At 39.8% G+C, this 18741-nt stretch overlaps 2 protein-coding genes across 3 annotated transcripts; one reads left to right on the forward strand and one right to left on the reverse strand.

Moving 5' to 3' along the window:
* Positions 1-865: 865 nt before the first annotated feature.
* LOC122646504 lies at positions 866-1411 on the reverse strand. 2 transcript variants are annotated; one of them, XM_043840075.1, is made up of 2 exons: positions 1158-1411; positions 866-1074 (listed from the first exon to the last, which is right to left on the reverse strand). In XM_043840075.1, exons 1-2 carry the CDS (start codon positions 1373-1375, stop codon positions 948-950), a joined length of 345 nt encoding a protein of 114 aa, XP_043696010.1. In that variant the 5' UTR covers positions 1376-1411; the 3' UTR covers positions 866-947. The 2 variants fall into 2 exon arrangements, with proteins under 2 accessions (XP_043696010.1, XP_043696009.1); XM_043840074.1 differs by having other exon boundaries at positions 866-1080; positions 1158-1409.
* Positions 1412-1504: 93 nt separating this feature from the next.
* LOC122646503 (nuclear pore complex protein NUP43) lies at positions 1505-6122 on the forward strand. The gene is made up of 5 exons (XM_043840073.1): positions 1505-2205; positions 4792-4861; positions 5056-5290; positions 5547-5620; positions 5725-6122. The coding sequence occupies exons 1-5, from the start codon at positions 1574-1576 to the stop codon at positions 5776-5778; spliced, it is 1065 nt and encodes a 354-aa protein (XP_043696008.1). The 5' UTR covers positions 1505-1573; the 3' UTR covers positions 5779-6122.
* The last annotated feature ends 12619 nt before the right edge of the window (positions 6123-18741 follow it).

The following is an 18741-nucleotide window of genomic DNA, read 5'->3' on the forward strand; positions in this document are numbered from 1 at the left end:
ATTATTTCTGGTTTGATTTATCTTCTTTACCGGATTATTTATGCTAAATACTCATTAAAAATTACTTTTTAGAATCAAAGTTGTGCTTCCAAAATCATTCTTGAAAATCAGAATCTGAAATGGAAAGAGGCGCTACTGTTCAAAACATAAAAAGATGGGAAGGGGGGGGGGGGGATGCTTGATTCCATCAAAAGACAGAAAAAAAAAAAAAAAAAGAAAAAAAACAGAGAGATGGGGTGCTTGAGGCTTCAGAGAGTTCTACTGCACTTTTGCTGTCTTTGTAAGTGTTATACCTTCTGGTTAGAGGCAATAGAAATACTTTAGTGGATGCACTTGGTACAGATCCTTAGAAGTTAGAATGATAAACTGGAAAGAACAGTAACTATGAAGGACTATTTTGAAACTTTTTCAACCTTTCAATTGATTTTATTGTGTGAGGTGGGGAGGGAGAGAGAGGTGGAAATCTACTAAAGCAGAAATTAAAATCTTTTAAGAGTATCCAATTGCAAGATGTAGATATATGTGATCTGAGATCACACAGATACTAAATTCTAATTTTCAATTACTTCTAATTTAAATTCTAATTACACTTTCATGAAGCTGATTTGCTAAAAAGAGCTGAAGAAGCAAGCACATCCCAGCTTCTCTTAACAGAGCATAGCAGGAAATTGTTTCTCATATTCCAAACCAAGCAATCTAGTCATGCAGAAAGTTATTCTCTATAGCCTCTTATAAATCCAAACAATCTAGTCAAGTAACCATGAACATGGTTTCCACAGTCCTGATTTCTAGGAGACAGATTCACCAACCTCAGATGATTTTGGGTAAATTTCCTACAATGCTGTGAAGTAAACAAATTTGAAGGTAATGAATGGAATTTGTAACTGGGAATTTAAATACCACTTCATACTCTCCTCTTTTGTGCTATCCTTCTTAGACTTACAATTTCAAGCTTCCTCTTGATTAGATAAAGAAAAAATCAGAAAGACACACAGAGGAACAACAAAAAAAGCTGCTGTCTTCAGCAAATCCTCACTCTCTCTAGAAATCACCCCTATTCTTGACCAATCTCCACTGTACCTGTACAAATAGCTTTTAACAATTCAATTATTGATACAGGAACAGAGAGAGAGTGAGAGAGAGAGAGAGAAACATACCCAGCATCAATGAAGCCCAATGCTAAAACAGCAACAGCAGATCGAGCTATTAAGACATTTGAGACTCTCAAAGGAAAGATTGACTCTAGTTGTGTTCTTGAATTTTCAGTTAAATCTCGTTTTTTAGCCCATATGGGTCTGAATTTCCTTCCATTGCTCTTGCGAACAAGATAAGAACAGAAGCTACAGGAGATAAAGCTCCTTTCTGTGATCAGCATTTTCTGCTATTGGGTTTCTCTATGGTGCACCCGAGCCTTTTGTGTACTGGACCAGCCACAAGAAAGTACGGGTTGGACCGAACTATGAACCATCTACCCGGTTGGACCAGATTTTCAAGCGCCAGTCAAGATTTTTCTGAACTTTGTAAGTGTGAAGGCTAGTAGACTAGAGAGTCAAAACCTCAAAAAACCCTGAAAATGGCAGTGATAGGAGCTGAAGATAACCTGCAAATACACAGGATTCCACAATCGAAATACGTGGATTCAGTCCGATGGCTTTCACCTCTCTCTGCATTCGACAAATTCGCTGTTCTCGCACTCCATGACTCCGATTCCGATGCTTCTTCGATTGAAATTCATGCCCTAAATCGCTCAAACCCAACAAACCTCCAGCTTCAATCTTCATGGGTTTCTCCCTCTAGAGTTTCTTCTCTCAGTGTTTCACAGACCCCACAAAAACCCCTTCTCGCGGCTTCTACCTATGAAGGTTCTCTCCACTTCCTCTTTGTAGACCCTGTTGATGCTTCTCCTGAAACAGAGCTCTCTCTTGCTGAGAAGTCTTTCCACAGAGGACCCATTTCGGGAATCGATCTGCAAGGGAATGGGTTTGAGTGTGTTAGTGTTGATGAAGATGGGAGAGTGAATTTGATCACTGTTGGAGATTCAAGATTGAACTACCGTCGGTTGTTTGATAGCCAGGGTTTAGTGTCTTACACAACTGCGAAGTGGGCTTCACCGACTGAGTTTGCAACTGGGGGTTTAGGGTTTAGTCTTCAGTGGTGGGATCAGAGGAAACCAGGTGGAGCAACTTCTCAATTCAAGGGTAACTGGTGAGACTATAGCAGTAAATTTTTTCATTTGTTTGTCTTTCATTGTTCTTGTTGATTATCCAATTTCCTTACTTTCTTGATGATTATTATCCCATTTCCTTACTTGGTCTACCCTGAACCAGTTCATACTCCATGGACTTGAATAGTCTTAACTCTGAATAGCTTTGGGTTGATTATCCATCTTTCTGAGGGACCTTGTTTGCTTAAATGTCTGGAACGAGGGACCATAAGTTTCTAATTAAAAATGACTGCACCGCGTATCTTGGTTACGATGTGGTTTGGTTAATTAGCAATTACGTGGAAGTTAAAATTTTGAATAGGCAAGAGGCACACATTCAATGAGTTTGAACTTGGTGATGTATTTCCAAATGGATATATATGGATTTGCAGCTCTTTTCCAACTAAATTAAGAAGAAAAGGTGATAACAGATAAATTCTAACACTAACTATTCAGACCAACCATCTCAGGGGGAAAGGGGATAGGCCTATATTCCTTCTGAGATCTCTTCTTCTTTGTAACCTGACATGCTTTATATTTTGAAGGCTAGAGCTCTACTTTAAGTGGTACTATTCTGGATTAAATTAAAAAAATAAAAATCTCTTGTGTATATGTCAAATCGATACTAAAGTCCTTTCAGCTGAAGCTGTAAAACATACTCTGGTGATAATAGAGGATACAACAATTAGTCAGCCTTATCCCAACTAAATGGGGTTGGCTACATGGATCCGTATCTTCCAATCAGCTCTATTCTATGTCATACTTGATACAAGGCCTAAGCTGTGCATGTCTTTCCTCACTACTTCTCCCAGAGTCACTTTAGGTCTACCCCTGGCTCTTTTGGCTCCTTCAATGTGAATCAAATCACTTTTTTGTACTGGAGAACCTAAAGGCCTTTGTTGAACATGGCCATGCCTCCTCAAACAACTCTTGTAGCTTGTTATGTATTGGAGCTACTACCAACTCAATTCTAATTTGATCATTCCTTACTTTATCCTTCCTAGTTTTGCCACACATTCATATAAACATCCTCATCTCAGCTACACTGATTTTATTTATATGATGCTTTTTAAATGCCTAACATTCCGTACAATACATCATAACTTGTCATATGACTGTCCTATAAAATTTTCCTTTTAAGTTTTAAAGTAATATGTTGATCACACAACACTCCGGATGCACATCTCCACTTCATCCATCCTACTTTAATTCTTTGAAACATCATCCTCTCTATCACCTTTTATATTTATGATTGAAACTAGATACCTAAAATAATCATTGTGTGGAATCTCCGTCTCATCAATTTTTACCACCTCGTTAGTCATCCTAGTGTAACTAAAGTTATACACCATATACTCCATCATTTTACTTATCTTAAAACTTTTTTATTCCAAGGTTGAACTCCATAACTCCAACTTGGCGTTAATCTCTACTTTTGTCTCATCCACCAAAACAGTATCATCTAGAAAAAACACACCAAAGAACATGATTTTGAATATCTCTAAATTTTCTATGATAAGAGTAAACAACTAAGGGCTTAAAGTTGATCTTTGATGTAACCCAATTGTAATTGGGAATTCACTACCTTGTCCCCCCCCCCCCCACCTCGTTAGTCATCCTAATGTAACTAAAGTTATACACCATATACTCCATTTTCATTTTAATTATCTTAAAACTTTTTTATTCCAAGGTTGAACTCCATAATTCCAACTTGGCGTTAATCTCTACTTTTGTCTCATCCACCAAAACAGTATCATCTAGAAAAAACACACCAAAGAACATGATCTTGAATATCCCTAAATTTTCTATGATAAGAGTAAACAACTAAGGACTTAAAGTTGATCTTTGATGTAACCCAATTGTAATTGGGAATTCACTACCTTGTCCCCCTCCCCCCAGTTCTTAAATTAGTCATCACACCATCATACATATCTTTAACTATGTCCACATATTTACTTGAAACACTTAAATTCTGTAGTACTTGCCAGATTAACTCTCTAGAGGCTGTTATAAGTTTTTCTAGATCAATAAAGACCATATGGAGATCCTTCTTATGCTCTCTAAATCTTTACATGAGTGTCCTTGATAAATAGCTTTTGTCGTGGATTTCCTGGCATAAAACCAACTTGGTTCTCCGTAATAGTAGTTTCTTGTCTCAGGTGAGTTTCAATAACTCTCCTATAATTTCATAGTACGAGTCATTAATTTTATGCCTATGTAGTTATTGCAGCTCTGAATATCACATTTATTTTTATAAATCAGAGCCACAATGCTTCTCCTCCACTTATCTGCCAGTGTCCTTGTACTCATAATCTTATTAAATAACCTGGTTAGCCAAGATAAACCACATATTCCTAAGCTCTTCCACACTTCGATTGGGACCTCATCTGCACCTGGTTCTCTTTATATTCATTTCTTTGGATGATTTTGTTCTTACTTTTATAATATACATCATCATCTTCCACAAGATCCACAGTTTTCTCTAGATGCTTTTCCTTGATATTCTATTGCTCACTCTTGGTTGCGTTTACCTAATTATTACAGAAAGTTCACCAGTTCAGTTAGTTATTCACTAATATGATGCGCAGGACTCGAGGCAATACGTCCGGAATTGTACACTCGATTGATATTCACCCTTCACGGAAGCATGTTTGCCTGGTAAATCTATCTCTCTCTCTCTCTCTGTTCTTTTATGCCATTGCACCTTATTATACCTAAGCTGTTACAAACATGGATCATCAGTGACCTAATAACTTAACAGTAATCTATCAGTTTAGGAATTAATTTGGATACATGGATCGAAATTCGAGCTCTAGTGAATATTTTCTTTTTCTGAATCTTTTGTTTTACAGGCAGGAGGCTCTTCAGGTACTGTATTTGCCTGGGATCTTCGGTGGCAACAACAGCCAATAGTTCTCTCAGGACTCATACCGGGTGAGACAGCTACTCCACTCTCTGAAAGTGAGGTTTGGGAGGTTCAGTATGATAGCTACATGCAATCTTCAGAAATTAGCAACCTTTCATCTGCAAAGATCCTACCTGTTATGATGTGTTCAGAAGATGGGTTTCTTGCTGTAATTGAACAAGGTACGAGTTTCTATCTGATATGGATTTGTTAGATTTGATGGGCATTTTTTCCCCTTTTAACTACAATTGAACATGGTTTCTTATTATGTAATTTTCCTTATACAACTCTTGGGCTTGAAAATCCCTCTAGACCTCTTGATATTTTTCCCCTTCTTTATTTTTTTTTATTTCTAAACTTTGACCTCATAAATTGATTGATTTCCATCAAGTGTTTGATCATGGAAGCATGGGTTGAGAAAATATATGAACTCTACAGGTGAGGAACCCCTTCAGGTTTTGGCTGAGCCCTGCGCTATCAATAGCTTTGATATTAACCAACAGAACCCATCGGTAAGTAAGAAACATCCAAATAACAAGCGTGAGATTACATTTGTAAACAAAGTTTGAAAGAATACAAAAGTGTTGTACATATGATGGTTGGCTATGTGACACAGGATGTGATTTGCTCTTTGGAGTGGGAGTCCATTGTCATCTTAACAAGAATGTGAGACTTCAACAAGAAAGCGAAGAAGTTTACAAAACAAGATGAAAATTGGTGTCACACTTTATGCCTTGTTGTATTTCCCTGCTCAGAAACTTTTCTACAAGACAGTGACATTATTTTTCGAGCAAAGGCTGATGGCTCTTCCAACCATTTTGCGCAGAAGCTTGTTCCCTTACGGTCAGCGCAGCTCATTAATCCCTTTAGGAATGAAAACAATTTTAACGTTGTAGTCAGAATATGTTTGTTCATTGAACTATAGAACTGAGGAATGGAAATGCAAGATGGTTTTCAAGTACTTTCATTTTACATTTCCAGCAGATATAATGAAGTTGCTGTTTCTGGAATGCACTTGGCAGAGCATGTTATCTCCATGTTGAACCACCCTATGTCTCCACACCATTTGCTCTCAACATGCCCATTTGAGCTACTTGAACAAGCAATAGAGCCTTCATTGCTGCATAGTTCATGATACAAGGGGAACTAAATGGTTAAAAACAGAAATAAAAAGAGTCAGTTAATTGTTAATTGTCCTCTCCTTGTAAATACGCTCATAACCAGAAATGCTAATGTTTGCTATGTGATCAATCATACCAGTATAGAGTTGGCCAAAGCTTGTCTCAGGTCTGTGAGAAGAAACACACAAACCAGTGATAGCTACAGCTCCCTGTTGTGGCTGTCAAATCATGATTTGTTAAAACAAACACCAAACAAAACATGAACAGAAACAAAAAAACAGAGCAAGATGACATGGAGATTTAACGTGGTTCACACACCAATATGATGTGCTACGTCCATAGCTGAAGCTGAAGATGTTTCACTATGTAATGGGAGAAAGTTACAAAGGAGATCTCTCAAGAACACCCAAAACAATGCTGCTTCTCTCTTCTCAAAATCCTAACACGAAAACCCCAAATTCGACTTCTATACAATAAGATGGTTAAAAATGGGTGTACCCAATACACGTGGCTCCCGCCACTCCGAGGTTTGGGGAGGGTCATAATGTACGCAGCCTTACCCTTACTTTCACAAAGAGACTGTTTCTAGACTTGAACCCGTGACCACTTGGTCACAATGGAGCAACCTTTACAGTTGCGCCAAGGCCCACCCTCCATCAAGTCCGGTCGAACCTTACAATGGGGGCTTTGCCCCCTCTACCAGAAAATGTCAAAGTGGGTCAATCTTCGAAAGGGGTACAAGAATTCGAGACACACATAACATAACTCAAATCAGATTCACCTAAAATGGATTTGGAAAGACCTTTTGATTAATTGAGATTCAAATACAATGGATTCCTTGTAATTGGATATATAGCTACCAGGATCCAAAAATAAATCCCACCTCATATACCCTGCAATATAGAGCCAAAAAAAATCTTTCATATATTAAGTTCACTAAAATGTCATTCATTGACTTAGAATATCAATTTAGGCCTAAATCAGTACTGTTTGCAATTGCACTATACCACAATAAACCTCTAATGTCCACTTCAGATAATATACTAATTCCTTTGTCCATCTTATCTCTTTTCATGTTGTCCATCTGTACTCTCAACTTAAGTCAGTCCCATGTCTGAGGTACTGTTGTTGATTTGCTCTTTCTATCTGCGATCCGTTTTACCAGATAATTGTAGCTCCTTTACACTTCCTATAAATTGATTTTGAACACCACTTGATTAATAGTTTCATGCTCTGTCAGTAACATTAACAAGTGTAACATGACTCTAAAGCATCCCAAACCATATTATAGAAAGAATGTTGAGACCCCATAGAAATAACAAAAAAAAAACACAACAAAGATGCACTAGGACAAAAATTTTTTATTTTTTTATTTTTTTATTTTGTGAATGGGTAGATTTAAATGCCCACAAATTTATTTTTTTTAATCTTACATTGCCAACAACATGACTAGATTTAAATGCTCACAAGATTTTGTTAAGACTAAGCCGGGACAAAAATGCTTCAAAACTTGACACACCAACTTATTCTCAACAGGGGGGAAAAAAAAACAGGAGAAAAATGTCAGTAAATTCAGGTTAGAATCTTCACTTCCACCTACCATGTACTGCCATACCCAAGTTTGAGAACCAATTTATTCTCCATATAGCTGGCAATATGCCAAGAAGCTCCTAAATGGTTTTACAATAGAGTCCCAATTCCCCAAGTAGTAATGCAGTATAAGCAATAAATTATATCATAGCAATGAAATGAGAAACCAAGTAAGCAAAAAAGGAAACAAGGCAAAAGGTATCAAGGTTTCTTCCATTTAGTTACATAAAATGATAAAATTAACTCTTCCTTTTTTCTTCAGTTGTTGGAGCCATTCTTGGGGTTCTCACAGGAGGGTGTTGTTAATTTATAATTTTATCTTTCCTACTCTTTTCAATCAATACAAAGTTTGTGTTTTTGGCCATCACACTCATATACTTGTCTTCCTTCTTGATACTCAATATATTACAAAACAAAACATAGTTTCGCTGCCATCTTTAAAATAAGGGAAATGGTTCTTTGTCTGGGAGCATGGCCTTTGTCAGCGCTCCTTGTGTCTATCTCTCTCCTTCCCAAAACAAAGGGCATAAATGTCTTTTCACATGAGAAGAGAGCGATAGACACATGGGAGCACTAGCTGATATACATAGAATCTAACCTCCAACGGCACAATGACACGTGTAACAAACCAAGTCAGAACGCGACTCATGAAGTACAGACTAGTGATCCGGTTGAACCTCCAACCCAAGCCTCACGCCAGAGTCATGCGCAAGGAAATTTACACGTGACCCATAAAGACCACGATCACTGACAACACCAGCTCAACTATTAACAAATTTAATTAACGGTTCCCGCTCTGATCTCCCGCTTACCATAGTAATATGTGACTCAAAGGACAGGAAGGAGATTTCAAATGACATCATATAAATAGGGAAACCATACTCAAGCACCAGGTAAGGAAACAGAACGGGGCTCATTCCTCACCTTGAGCTATGTTGCTCCGTCTTTACTAATTTTCTTTGTCGAAGGCTGTTTCTATAGCTCTGTTACTTATTTTTCATCTCCGGTCCCGATAATTGTTGTTTCTCCCTGAGATCTGACTTAGGCATCAGAGAGTCTCCCCCCCCTTGGAGTAAGCCCCAGGCCACTCATCCACTCTGTCTGTTGGTCTTGGTTCTTTTGTGTGTAGGTCTGAACTGAACCGGTGGGAGGATCTTGGAAGCAACAAATTGGCGTCCACCGTGGGGCCTTTATCAGAAATTAGCTACGAGTGAAGATCCACTAATCATGAGGAATAAAAACGATGGGAGGAAGACATGACTGCAATCGAGGAACACAGATCCTACTCTAATGACGGCTAATCTGAATTTGGATGCTCTACCACCTGCAAACTCCCCCAATCATAGTGACAACCATCACAGCCACCAGGATGAAGCACTTCTTCACGTCAACAGGATGGACCCAAATGGTCCAGTCACTCAAAGCCAGTTCATGACTATAGAGTAGAAGTTGGAACCATTGATGAAGATAGTTCTGCAAAACAATGACAACAAGGAAGTAAGGCTCGTGGACCCCAGCTTCAACAAAACCGCCTCTAAGAAGAAGAAAATAGTGGATCAAACTCCGGTAAGTCTAGTAGGAGTCATCACATGCTCCCTCATGAACAACTAGATCGCCGAGATCAACAAAACCATGGCAGAAACATCCAGTAGCATTCGCAGCAGCAAGCGCCGTCCAGAAACAACCAACAACAAGATCATGAGGAGGAAATCCCTCAGAGAAGGATCCTAGAGGTGAGAAACCAGACGAATTTGGCTGAAAAGTTCCAAAAACTATAGAAGCAAATGGAGAGAATTCAAAGGATCCAAGATCCTCAATCAAAGGAGGCTAATGATCTGAATTTCTCCACTGAAACGACTCTATCTGACGAAATAATGAAAGCACCGCTTCCATCACTGTTTCAAGATGCCGGTGATCGAGAACTACGAAGGAACTTTAGATCCGATGGAACATCATAAGAACTTCAAAACCAAGATGCTGCTCCACAGGCTCCAAATTCGATCATGTATAGAGCCTTCCTTGTCGTGCTTACCTCAGGGGCCAAAGCTTGGTTCGATCATGTAAAATCGAGATCAATGAACAACTTCACCAAATTAGGGAAGATCTTCATCGGGAATTTCTTTAGTAGTAGAAGCCATAAGAAAAGCATTATAAGCTTGATGACGATCAAGCAGCATAAAGGAGAATCTCTTCACTCCTACCTGATGCGATTAAACAAGGAATCAATGGAGGTGGAAGATTTGGATCCCAAAACCAAGTTGGACGCCCTAAAGAACAAGTAAGGAATGGATTACTCCGAGTCTTTCTTGTAAAGAGGGCTCCAGAAGATATGTTGGGTCTGATAAGTTCATCAATGTGGAGGAAACCTTAGTGGCCCTGAATGAACAAGAGGGGAATTGGAGCATGAAGAGAGCAGATCGAAGCGACAAGGATCCACAACCTGACTATAGGAAGAAGTATTGTCCCAATCTAGGGCCTGGATGATATGAAAATCCTCTCCGATCCGAAAGGTTTACCTCTCTTAATTGTTGGAGATTAGACATTTTAATGTAGATCAAAGGAGCCAATCTTCTCCGGGAACCAGAAAAAATGAAATCACATCCGACCAAAAGGGATACTAACCTCTATTGCCGATTCCATTGAGACCACGGTCAGGCTACGGAAGACTGCTAGCAACTGAAGGCGAGATAGAAAAGTTAATTTAGAGGGTATATTTGAAAGAGTTCATTGATAACTGTCACCAACGATAAGGAATACGGGTTGATCGAGGACCTAAAACGGCCAATCAACTGGGTCGGTGAGAGGTTGTTCGACCCAAGTATGGTTACAACCAAAGAAGGGATGACAGAGGAGGATAGAGAAGAAGAGAATGCAGACAAGAAAGGACTACAAACGATATAGAGATGCATGTGGAATAGGGGCTCGAGAGGCCCCAACAAGGATTATTACCACCATAAGGGGTGGTCCATTTGTAGGAGTAAGATCAAACAACTCAAGAAAAGCTTACACGAGGAATGTCAATGTGATAGAATGGCCAATGAGCTCACAATGTCCTTCATCGATGATGATCTTAAAGGCGTCCAGTTTCCACATGACGATGTTATAGTGGTTTTAATGCAGATTGTGAACTGCAATGCCCAAAGGATACAGGTTGAAAATGGAAGCTCGATCGACATCCTCTTCCTCTTCACATACAATCGAATGGGCCTCAGTAGAGACAATCTAAAAGAAGTGGATTACCCGCTACAGGGGTTTAGTGGTACTGGCACCTCTGCCAAGATAGTGGGATCGATTGAACTCCTCATAACTGCAGAGGAGGATCAATGTAAGTCTTCCGTCACAAATAATTTCATGGTGATTGACATTCGCTCAGTATACAACGCCATAATAAGAAGACCCACTCTCAATGCACTTGAAGCTATAGTGTCAACATACCACTTGAAAATGAAGTTCCCAACCACCTTGGGAATCGGGGTATACAGAGGAGATCAAGTAGCGTCCAGGCGATGCTACCTCAATACCTTAAAGAGAAGACTGACCCAAATGGAGCTCATCCCTAATAACCTGCCCAGAAGGGGAAATAAAAGGAGAAAGAAATTATGCTGGTCGAGTCCTTCCCCATTGAACTACAAGACTTGCAAGATAAGAGAAATCAATGGAGAAGCTAGCCAGTCGAGGAGCTGACTGAGATTGAGCTGAAGGAAGGAAATGAGAATTGAAAAATCCAAATCGTTTCCAAATCGAAAGGTGCAAAATGTCGAGCCCTAATCAAATTGCTACAATTCAATGCAGATGTGTTTGCTTGGTCAGCTACAGATATGTCGGAGATGCATGATCAAACATAAATTAAGTATCATCCCAAGAAAAAGTCAGTCCAACAGAAGAGAAGCGCATTTGCCCCAAAAGGACAAGTTGTTGTGTATATGTGGATAACATGATGGTCAAGAGTTTGAAAGCGCAAAGCCACATCAATACCCTCGAAGAAGCATTTTAAATCCTTAGAGACTACAAAATGAAGCTCAACCTAGCTAAATGCGCCTTTGGAATCACCTTAGGGAAGTTCTTAGGCTTTATAGTCTCCCAAAAAGGAATAGAGGTCAACCCAGAGAAAATTAAAGCAATCCAGGACATGGCCCCACCAAAGACACTTAAAGGAATTCAACAGCTGACTGGGCAGTAGCTGCCCTTAGTAGATTCTTATCCAATTTCAAAGGGAGATGCCTTCCCTTATTTCAAACCATGAGGCAAGCAAAGAAATTTGAATGGACAGAGGATTGTCAATGAGCTTTCGAAGAGCTCAAGAAGTATCTAGCCTCCCTATTGTTGCTGATAAAGTTAGAACTAAGTGATGAATTATTGTTGTACCTCGCAATCTCCCTCATTGCGATCAGCATAGTATTGGTAAGAGAAGTAGACAAAACTCACAAGCCAGTCTACTATGTCAGCAAGCTGCTGCTTCGGGCCGAAACAAGATACCATCGAGCAAAAAAATTAGCATATGCTTTGGTCATCTCAACAAGAAAGCTTAGACCATATTTTTAGTCCCATACCATTACTATCCTAACCGATCAACCATTAAAGAAGATCTTGCAAAAACCTGATCTCTCGAGAAGATTGATAAGTTTGTCAATTTAGTAGAGAGAATTCAACATACGATACAAACCTCACATGGCAATTAAGGCACAATTTGTTACATCCGCACCTGGATTTGCTATTTAATTATAATTTCTCTCTTGTGACGTGTAAATTTTACTGTCGTGTACGCTAGTGAGTTGTTTTCACTTGTGGTCAAACCTAGCCACAAGATCATTGACCAGTACACAGGCCTGCCTGTAGAAGAGAAACGTTCCTCAACCGGCAATGGAGGAGATTTATTGACGATGATTTCGTCGACCATCCTTGTTATACCCGCACCCCGGATCATAAGTAATTATTATTTCTTTCCCGTGACGTATAGTTATCACTGTCACGTATGCTGGTGAGCTGTTCTCACTGGTGGTCAAACCCAGCTACAAAATTATTGACCACAGTACGGTTTTGCCTGTGAGAAAACTATTCGGGGTCATGGGGGACAAACCATGACAAGGAAATAGTAAGTGCTAGCCCTTAATTTTATTTATTTACCCTTTTCCTCGATGCCCTCGAAGTGCAGGTCAAGATTTGGACCGCCCGGGCTATTTTAGTTGCGTTGGGAATATTTTATTTGTGGGCCCCACTTGCCTTGGGGAAACATGTGAAGAGAAATTATACCCAGATTATGTGAGCCCATCTCTTAATTGGGTTCTTTCCTAATTATAACTAGTGGGCAGGCCCATTAGCTTAAGCGGCCCATTGGGCTTAAGTGACAATTTAACCTAAGGGTCCATCTAACTCTATTTGACCCAAGGTTGGGTATTCCTTTCTCTTACCCAAATAGAACTAATGGGTCAACCCATTAAGCTCTCTTGATCCATTTAACTTAAAGTATCCATTTGGCTTAATGACCCATTTGTCTTGGATCGACCCATTTAACTCTTGACCCATTTAACTTAAAGTACCCATTTGGCCTAATGACCCATTTTTCTTGGATCGATCCATTTAACTTAAAGGACCCAAGTCACTTTCTATAAATAAGACAAAAGGGGGGGAGAAGCATTTTTTCTCTTTATTTCTCCCATCTAACCTAAATCGTGGAGGAGAGGAAGGAGAAAGAAGGAAAGGAGAAGGAAGGAGAAAAGGAGGAAGAAGGGTGGAGAATCTTGGTTGGAGGCTTGAAGACCACTTCTTGGAGCCCTCAACGTGGAGCACCACTTCCTTGGGAAAGGTAAGCCATTAAAACCTCTCTTCATCTATTTTGGGTTTTGAGGTTTGGAAAATGGGGGAGATTCGACCTAGGGTTCTCTTGAAATCCAAGGAATCGATGGAACCTCTAAACCTAGACTATGATGGAGTTATTTCACTCCATTACAAGCTCTAAGCCTAAGCAATCTCTTTCCATTTGAGAAATTTAGGGTTTCTACCCTATTATGTCCTAAATTAGGTTCTCTTTGTTTTTCCTCTTAAATCCTTGGGATTACATGGACCTAATGAGCTCTTAGAACCCTAATGGACCTAGGAGGAAGTTTTTTTGAAGCCTCCCTACCTTTAAACCCCTTGGAAAAGGAATCCCTGGTGAGAAACCTTTCAATTTTCGGTTCTGCAGGTATGTGGTTTTACATGTGGTTTCAGACCTGCAAGAAACCACCCTGAGATTACCTCCCTGAGAAGGCCCCTGGAAAGCTAGGATTTATGTGCGGTTTCATTTCCTGAGAAACCACTCCTGCAACCGCAATGGACTGAGACTGTCCTGAGCCCTGGTTTCCTAGGATTTACCTGTGGTTGCAGAAATTGGGCATGAAACCACTCCTGCAACCACTCTACTTCTGAAACCTTGTACTTAAAGTGATTATGGGAGACCTTTTGGGGATCCGTCCCTTTACTTAATTAACCATGTTTTCACTCTTTATTTATGTTTAAAGTTTTCATCTTGTGATGTGTTACTTGATTGCGGCGACAACTCATAACATCGGGACATAACACATATAGTGAGTGGGTTTGGTTGTTTGGGCTTGATATTATTATTGCATTGTATATTATGTCATCATTATAATTATTAAGCATGCTTGCGCATATTGCATACTCATATATATGATTATTATGATGTTGATTGAAGATGCTTTACTTTGATGGGTCTCGGTGCCGGTGGGTGCCGGTGCCGGAACCCCGGATACTATATACATTTATGAAGAAATTATGTTGAATGTCATATTAAACTGTATGAGCCGTGTCGTGCTAGTAATCGGGCACTAAACCAGATGAAAAGTTGATGCGCCCGGATTACCTCTCGGGACGATAGGAATTGCATGTAGAATATTCATGGCTAGGATTTGCACCCTATTGCTACGACCCTTGTAAACAGGGGTTTAGGTGTTGGATAACCAGAGCCCGGATTCTGTGGTGTGAGAGAGAGCCAGTCATGGTAGTGATGGTTATATTGGGGCTTGCCACTAGGATGTTTTGGTGGCATCGTCCGGCGTAGGCTCCCGGGTGGCAATTGAGGTTTCATTATGGTGATGAATGGAAGTGACCCACAGTGTTTCCCGAGTTGTCACAGTAGCATTTACCTCTGACTTAGTTGTGTGATAGGTGGAATAAAAATGGAATTAACATGTGCATACATCATTGGACTATGTGAATTGCGTGTTTGTGCATCCCCATCCCCTCACTGGCTCAGTGGAGCTAACCCCCTCGTGTACACACTTTTTAGATTATGATGCAGGTACGGAGGAGCCGAAAGCTGTGTTAGAGGAACATGGCAACGGGTGTCCTTGTGACGATTGTGCCTACGGGCCGTGAGAATTCTAGGGACTTGTTCCCCTTTTGTTTATTTTAGGGCGTAGGCCCATGTATAAACATTTACTGTTATACCCTTGTTGATAGTTATTAGATGATAATGAAAAATGGATTAATTACAGTATTTATTATCTAGGCTTTGATCATCTTGTAACTATTTGATTTTATACGCTTCCGCAAAACTATTGATCTTTTGGAATGTAATATTCCCCTTTCCGCACTCTGATATTATATTATTTTAATATTGGTTATGACTGTACGTTGGGACACTGTGTCAGTGATCCTGGCAGCTTAGTAGGATGACACGAGTCTTCCTAGTCACCCCTTGTATTGTATTTTATCCCTTGTCTGGGATGGGGGTGTGACAATCCTCCAAGCACGAGTCCCCGGAGTAAAGAGTACCGGAAGGCGTTTCTTGTGCCTCCACACCTAGACACCTCTTTCGGTGATGAGCTTAACATTGCGATCGAGAAACTCTTCAGAATCATGAAGGACACGTCATGACGGTTAAGGGGTAAGACACACTATCCTTGTGAATGTTAGTATACCCTCCCCTTATTGGCCTTGAAGTGTGGGCCAAAGCCCAATCAATTTCTTTAGGGTTCTGCCCTTTATAGCAGCAACGGACGCACGAATGGACTCATGAGACTGCTTTCGTCCATTAGTCCGTCCGTATTGTTTTAGGCTTTTGGGTGTTTTCCTCGTGTGGAACCCACACCCCGTGCCCCGGGCATCCTACCTAAACACCTGGATAAGGTGGGCCCCACCCTTGGTCTCCTTGAATTGAGTGTGTGCTATTTAGGTGGACTCACTTGCATAAGTTGGCATTTAAATGAGTTTTAACTCTTAAAACCACAAGCCAAACAGGCCTTAAGTGGGAGCTAACTATAAAAGCAAAGCCCAGCCATTTATGGCTTATTTACTTCTCCTACCTACTCAAACCATGGAAGCTTGGAGAGCTTTGAAGGCATTGAAGAGAAGATTGGAGGGAGTTGTGGAGGTGGAAGCCATCTATTGGCTCATCCTTAGGGTGAATGCTCTCCCCTTCTCCCTCTCTTTTTCATTTTCAAGTTTGGGGATCCCCTTGGGATCGATTCCCAGCTTAGGGTTTTCCTCTTGGGAACCCAATATCTCTCATAAATTCCCAAATTGAGACCTACTTCTCCCTCCCTTGCTACCTTCATGGCTTTAGTGGCCTGAACTGCTGCTCAAAGCATTCTGACACGTTTGTTGCTCCTAAATGCAAGATTAAGTCTGGCTTTTCTGTGGCTTCTAAGGCTGAGGCAATTAGGAATGGCTTATTCCTTGCTCAAGAGTCTAAATTTGATAGCATTGGTTCTTTTTTAAGACTATTTAGCAGTGAATACACTCAATGATGTCATGATCTTATTTTTAGATTGGGTTTCAATGGTTGTTGTTTTAGACATTATTTCTTTACTTTCTCATTTCCCTATAGTGATAACTTTCTTTGTTCCCTATAACTCCAATAGATAAACCTATTTCTTAGCTAAGAGAGCTTTTAAATTGGGTTTATCATGCATTTGGTGGATTAATCCTCCACCTTTTCTTGTAAACTTTCTTTTTGTTGAAGGAAGTTTCCTCTTTGGTTTCTTTTAATAAATTCTAGCTTGTTGTAATAAAAAATACATATATATATATATCTCAACTTAGTCTTGCTCCAATTAAATGGGCCACCAGCTACATGGATTTTTGTTTTTTTTCTTTCACTCAACCTTACATATTGGAATATGTGCATGATATAGGGAAATGTTCCTTTCACAACCCCTTAAGCTTTTCTATGGTCTTGATGATCATTGGCCCAATTCAGATCGTCTACGGTGCAGCAGCTCGTAGTGGCCTGTGCGGCGCAGACTGGGCCGCACATGCAATGATCGTCTTACCTCCGTTCGAGCAAGGCGTTTGGGCAGGGGTAAGGTGTTCTTTACGCACGTGGCTCAGTCTGCACCACTCAGGCCACTACGGGCAGCGCGCCGTAGAGGATCTGAATCCTCATTGGCCCCCCTTTCTCTCTCTCTCTCTCTCTCTCCTCTCTTTTTACAACTAGCTGGTAAGTAATTTCTACGTGGCATATATGACCACTCACACATACTATTGGTTTTATCCAAAATGCTAAGTTATCTAGGTAGCTAAACTAATACGAGAATGGATCATCTGCACGTACATGTGAGACACAATCATATGTCTAATTTTTTCCATTTACATGGGGTATTTATGGAAACCATGAGACATGTGGTTGCCTCTCACATGTACATGCACGTACGGCCAGAGGAACTGAACTCAACTAATACTTGTTGTTAAAACGTAATTGTACAAGATGGTCAAACATGGGATCGAAGAAAACAACAAGCAAGACAATTATAAACACAAACAGATTTACGTGGTTTGATTTCGTAAGAAACCTACGTTCACGGGAAGAGCAACGACAAACATTTCAGTAAACAAAACGAAGATACAAATTATTTCGTCTAACCCTAGAATAAGAGAAAGTGCCTTATATATACAGCGACAAAAATTTTTTCCCCAACCCTCCACGTCACGAACTAAATTTCAAATTTTTCTTCCTTCGGATCGCACCACAAAATATATCGGGTCGGGTTGAATCCGCATCGCACTCGGATCCTTGGAATACAAGACATATTCAACGTTTGTCATAAAAAAGTTATGCAAAAGGTTAATCGATGATTTTTAAAAAGAGATGAATCTGGAAGAATCATCAGAGGATCCGATTGGTTCAAAGAAAACCTAATGTATAATCATTTTCACTAAGAACGATACAAACACCAATACTAATTATGCAAATAATACGATAAATTATGATCAAGTGGACGGAGTGGCTTTAATATGTTATTCACAACAACCAGATTTTCATCGAGATCTAATCAAAAGATCCATGCGCTCTCAAAAATGTAAAACAGCTATAGAGGAATCTGTCTTCCCGAATTTATTTTTCCCCTCGGCCACTTGCAGTTAGATCAAAGAGAAAGAATTAGTTGGTTTGATTTGATCTTTGATTTGATCCAACAAATGATGAATACAGACCCTTGACTAAGCCCAAGGATCATGACTTAATCTAAGAAAAGAACCCATTAGAAAATATCGTCTCCACTTGTTTCTCTTTCTATGATTTCAAGTTTTTAAGTTCACACCAACTCTCTGCGGTTCGATTCAGTTTTGGTTATTCGGTTTGAATTTAGATTTCATTTTCGATTTTGATTCTACTTTGACACCCTTAAGAGATAAACCGATATGGACCAAGTCTGGTTCAACCGGAAAGAGGCATATATTGTCATAATCATACCTATATTTGGTTGGTATCCAAGTGGACGAATCGGATCCAAGTAAGAAAAAAGGAGCAAAGAAATTGTTTTGAGTCCGCTAATGCTGGACGATGTTTATTGAAGGCTTGAAACTTTTTTTTTTTTAATTTCAATTGGATTCTCCATATAGTGATGCTACCAGAAAAGGAAATATTTACGGAGGGAGAAGTGATTGGAGAATGAAGGGTTGGGGAAAGCAGATACTCTTTGTAG

Source organism: Telopea speciosissima, chromosome 11 (assembly GCF_018873765.1).
Source record: "Telopea speciosissima isolate NSW1024214 ecotype Mountain lineage chromosome 11, Tspe_v1, whole genome shotgun sequence".
In the NCBI taxonomy this organism is placed as follows: domain Eukaryota; kingdom Viridiplantae; phylum Streptophyta; class Magnoliopsida; order Proteales; family Proteaceae; genus Telopea; species Telopea speciosissima.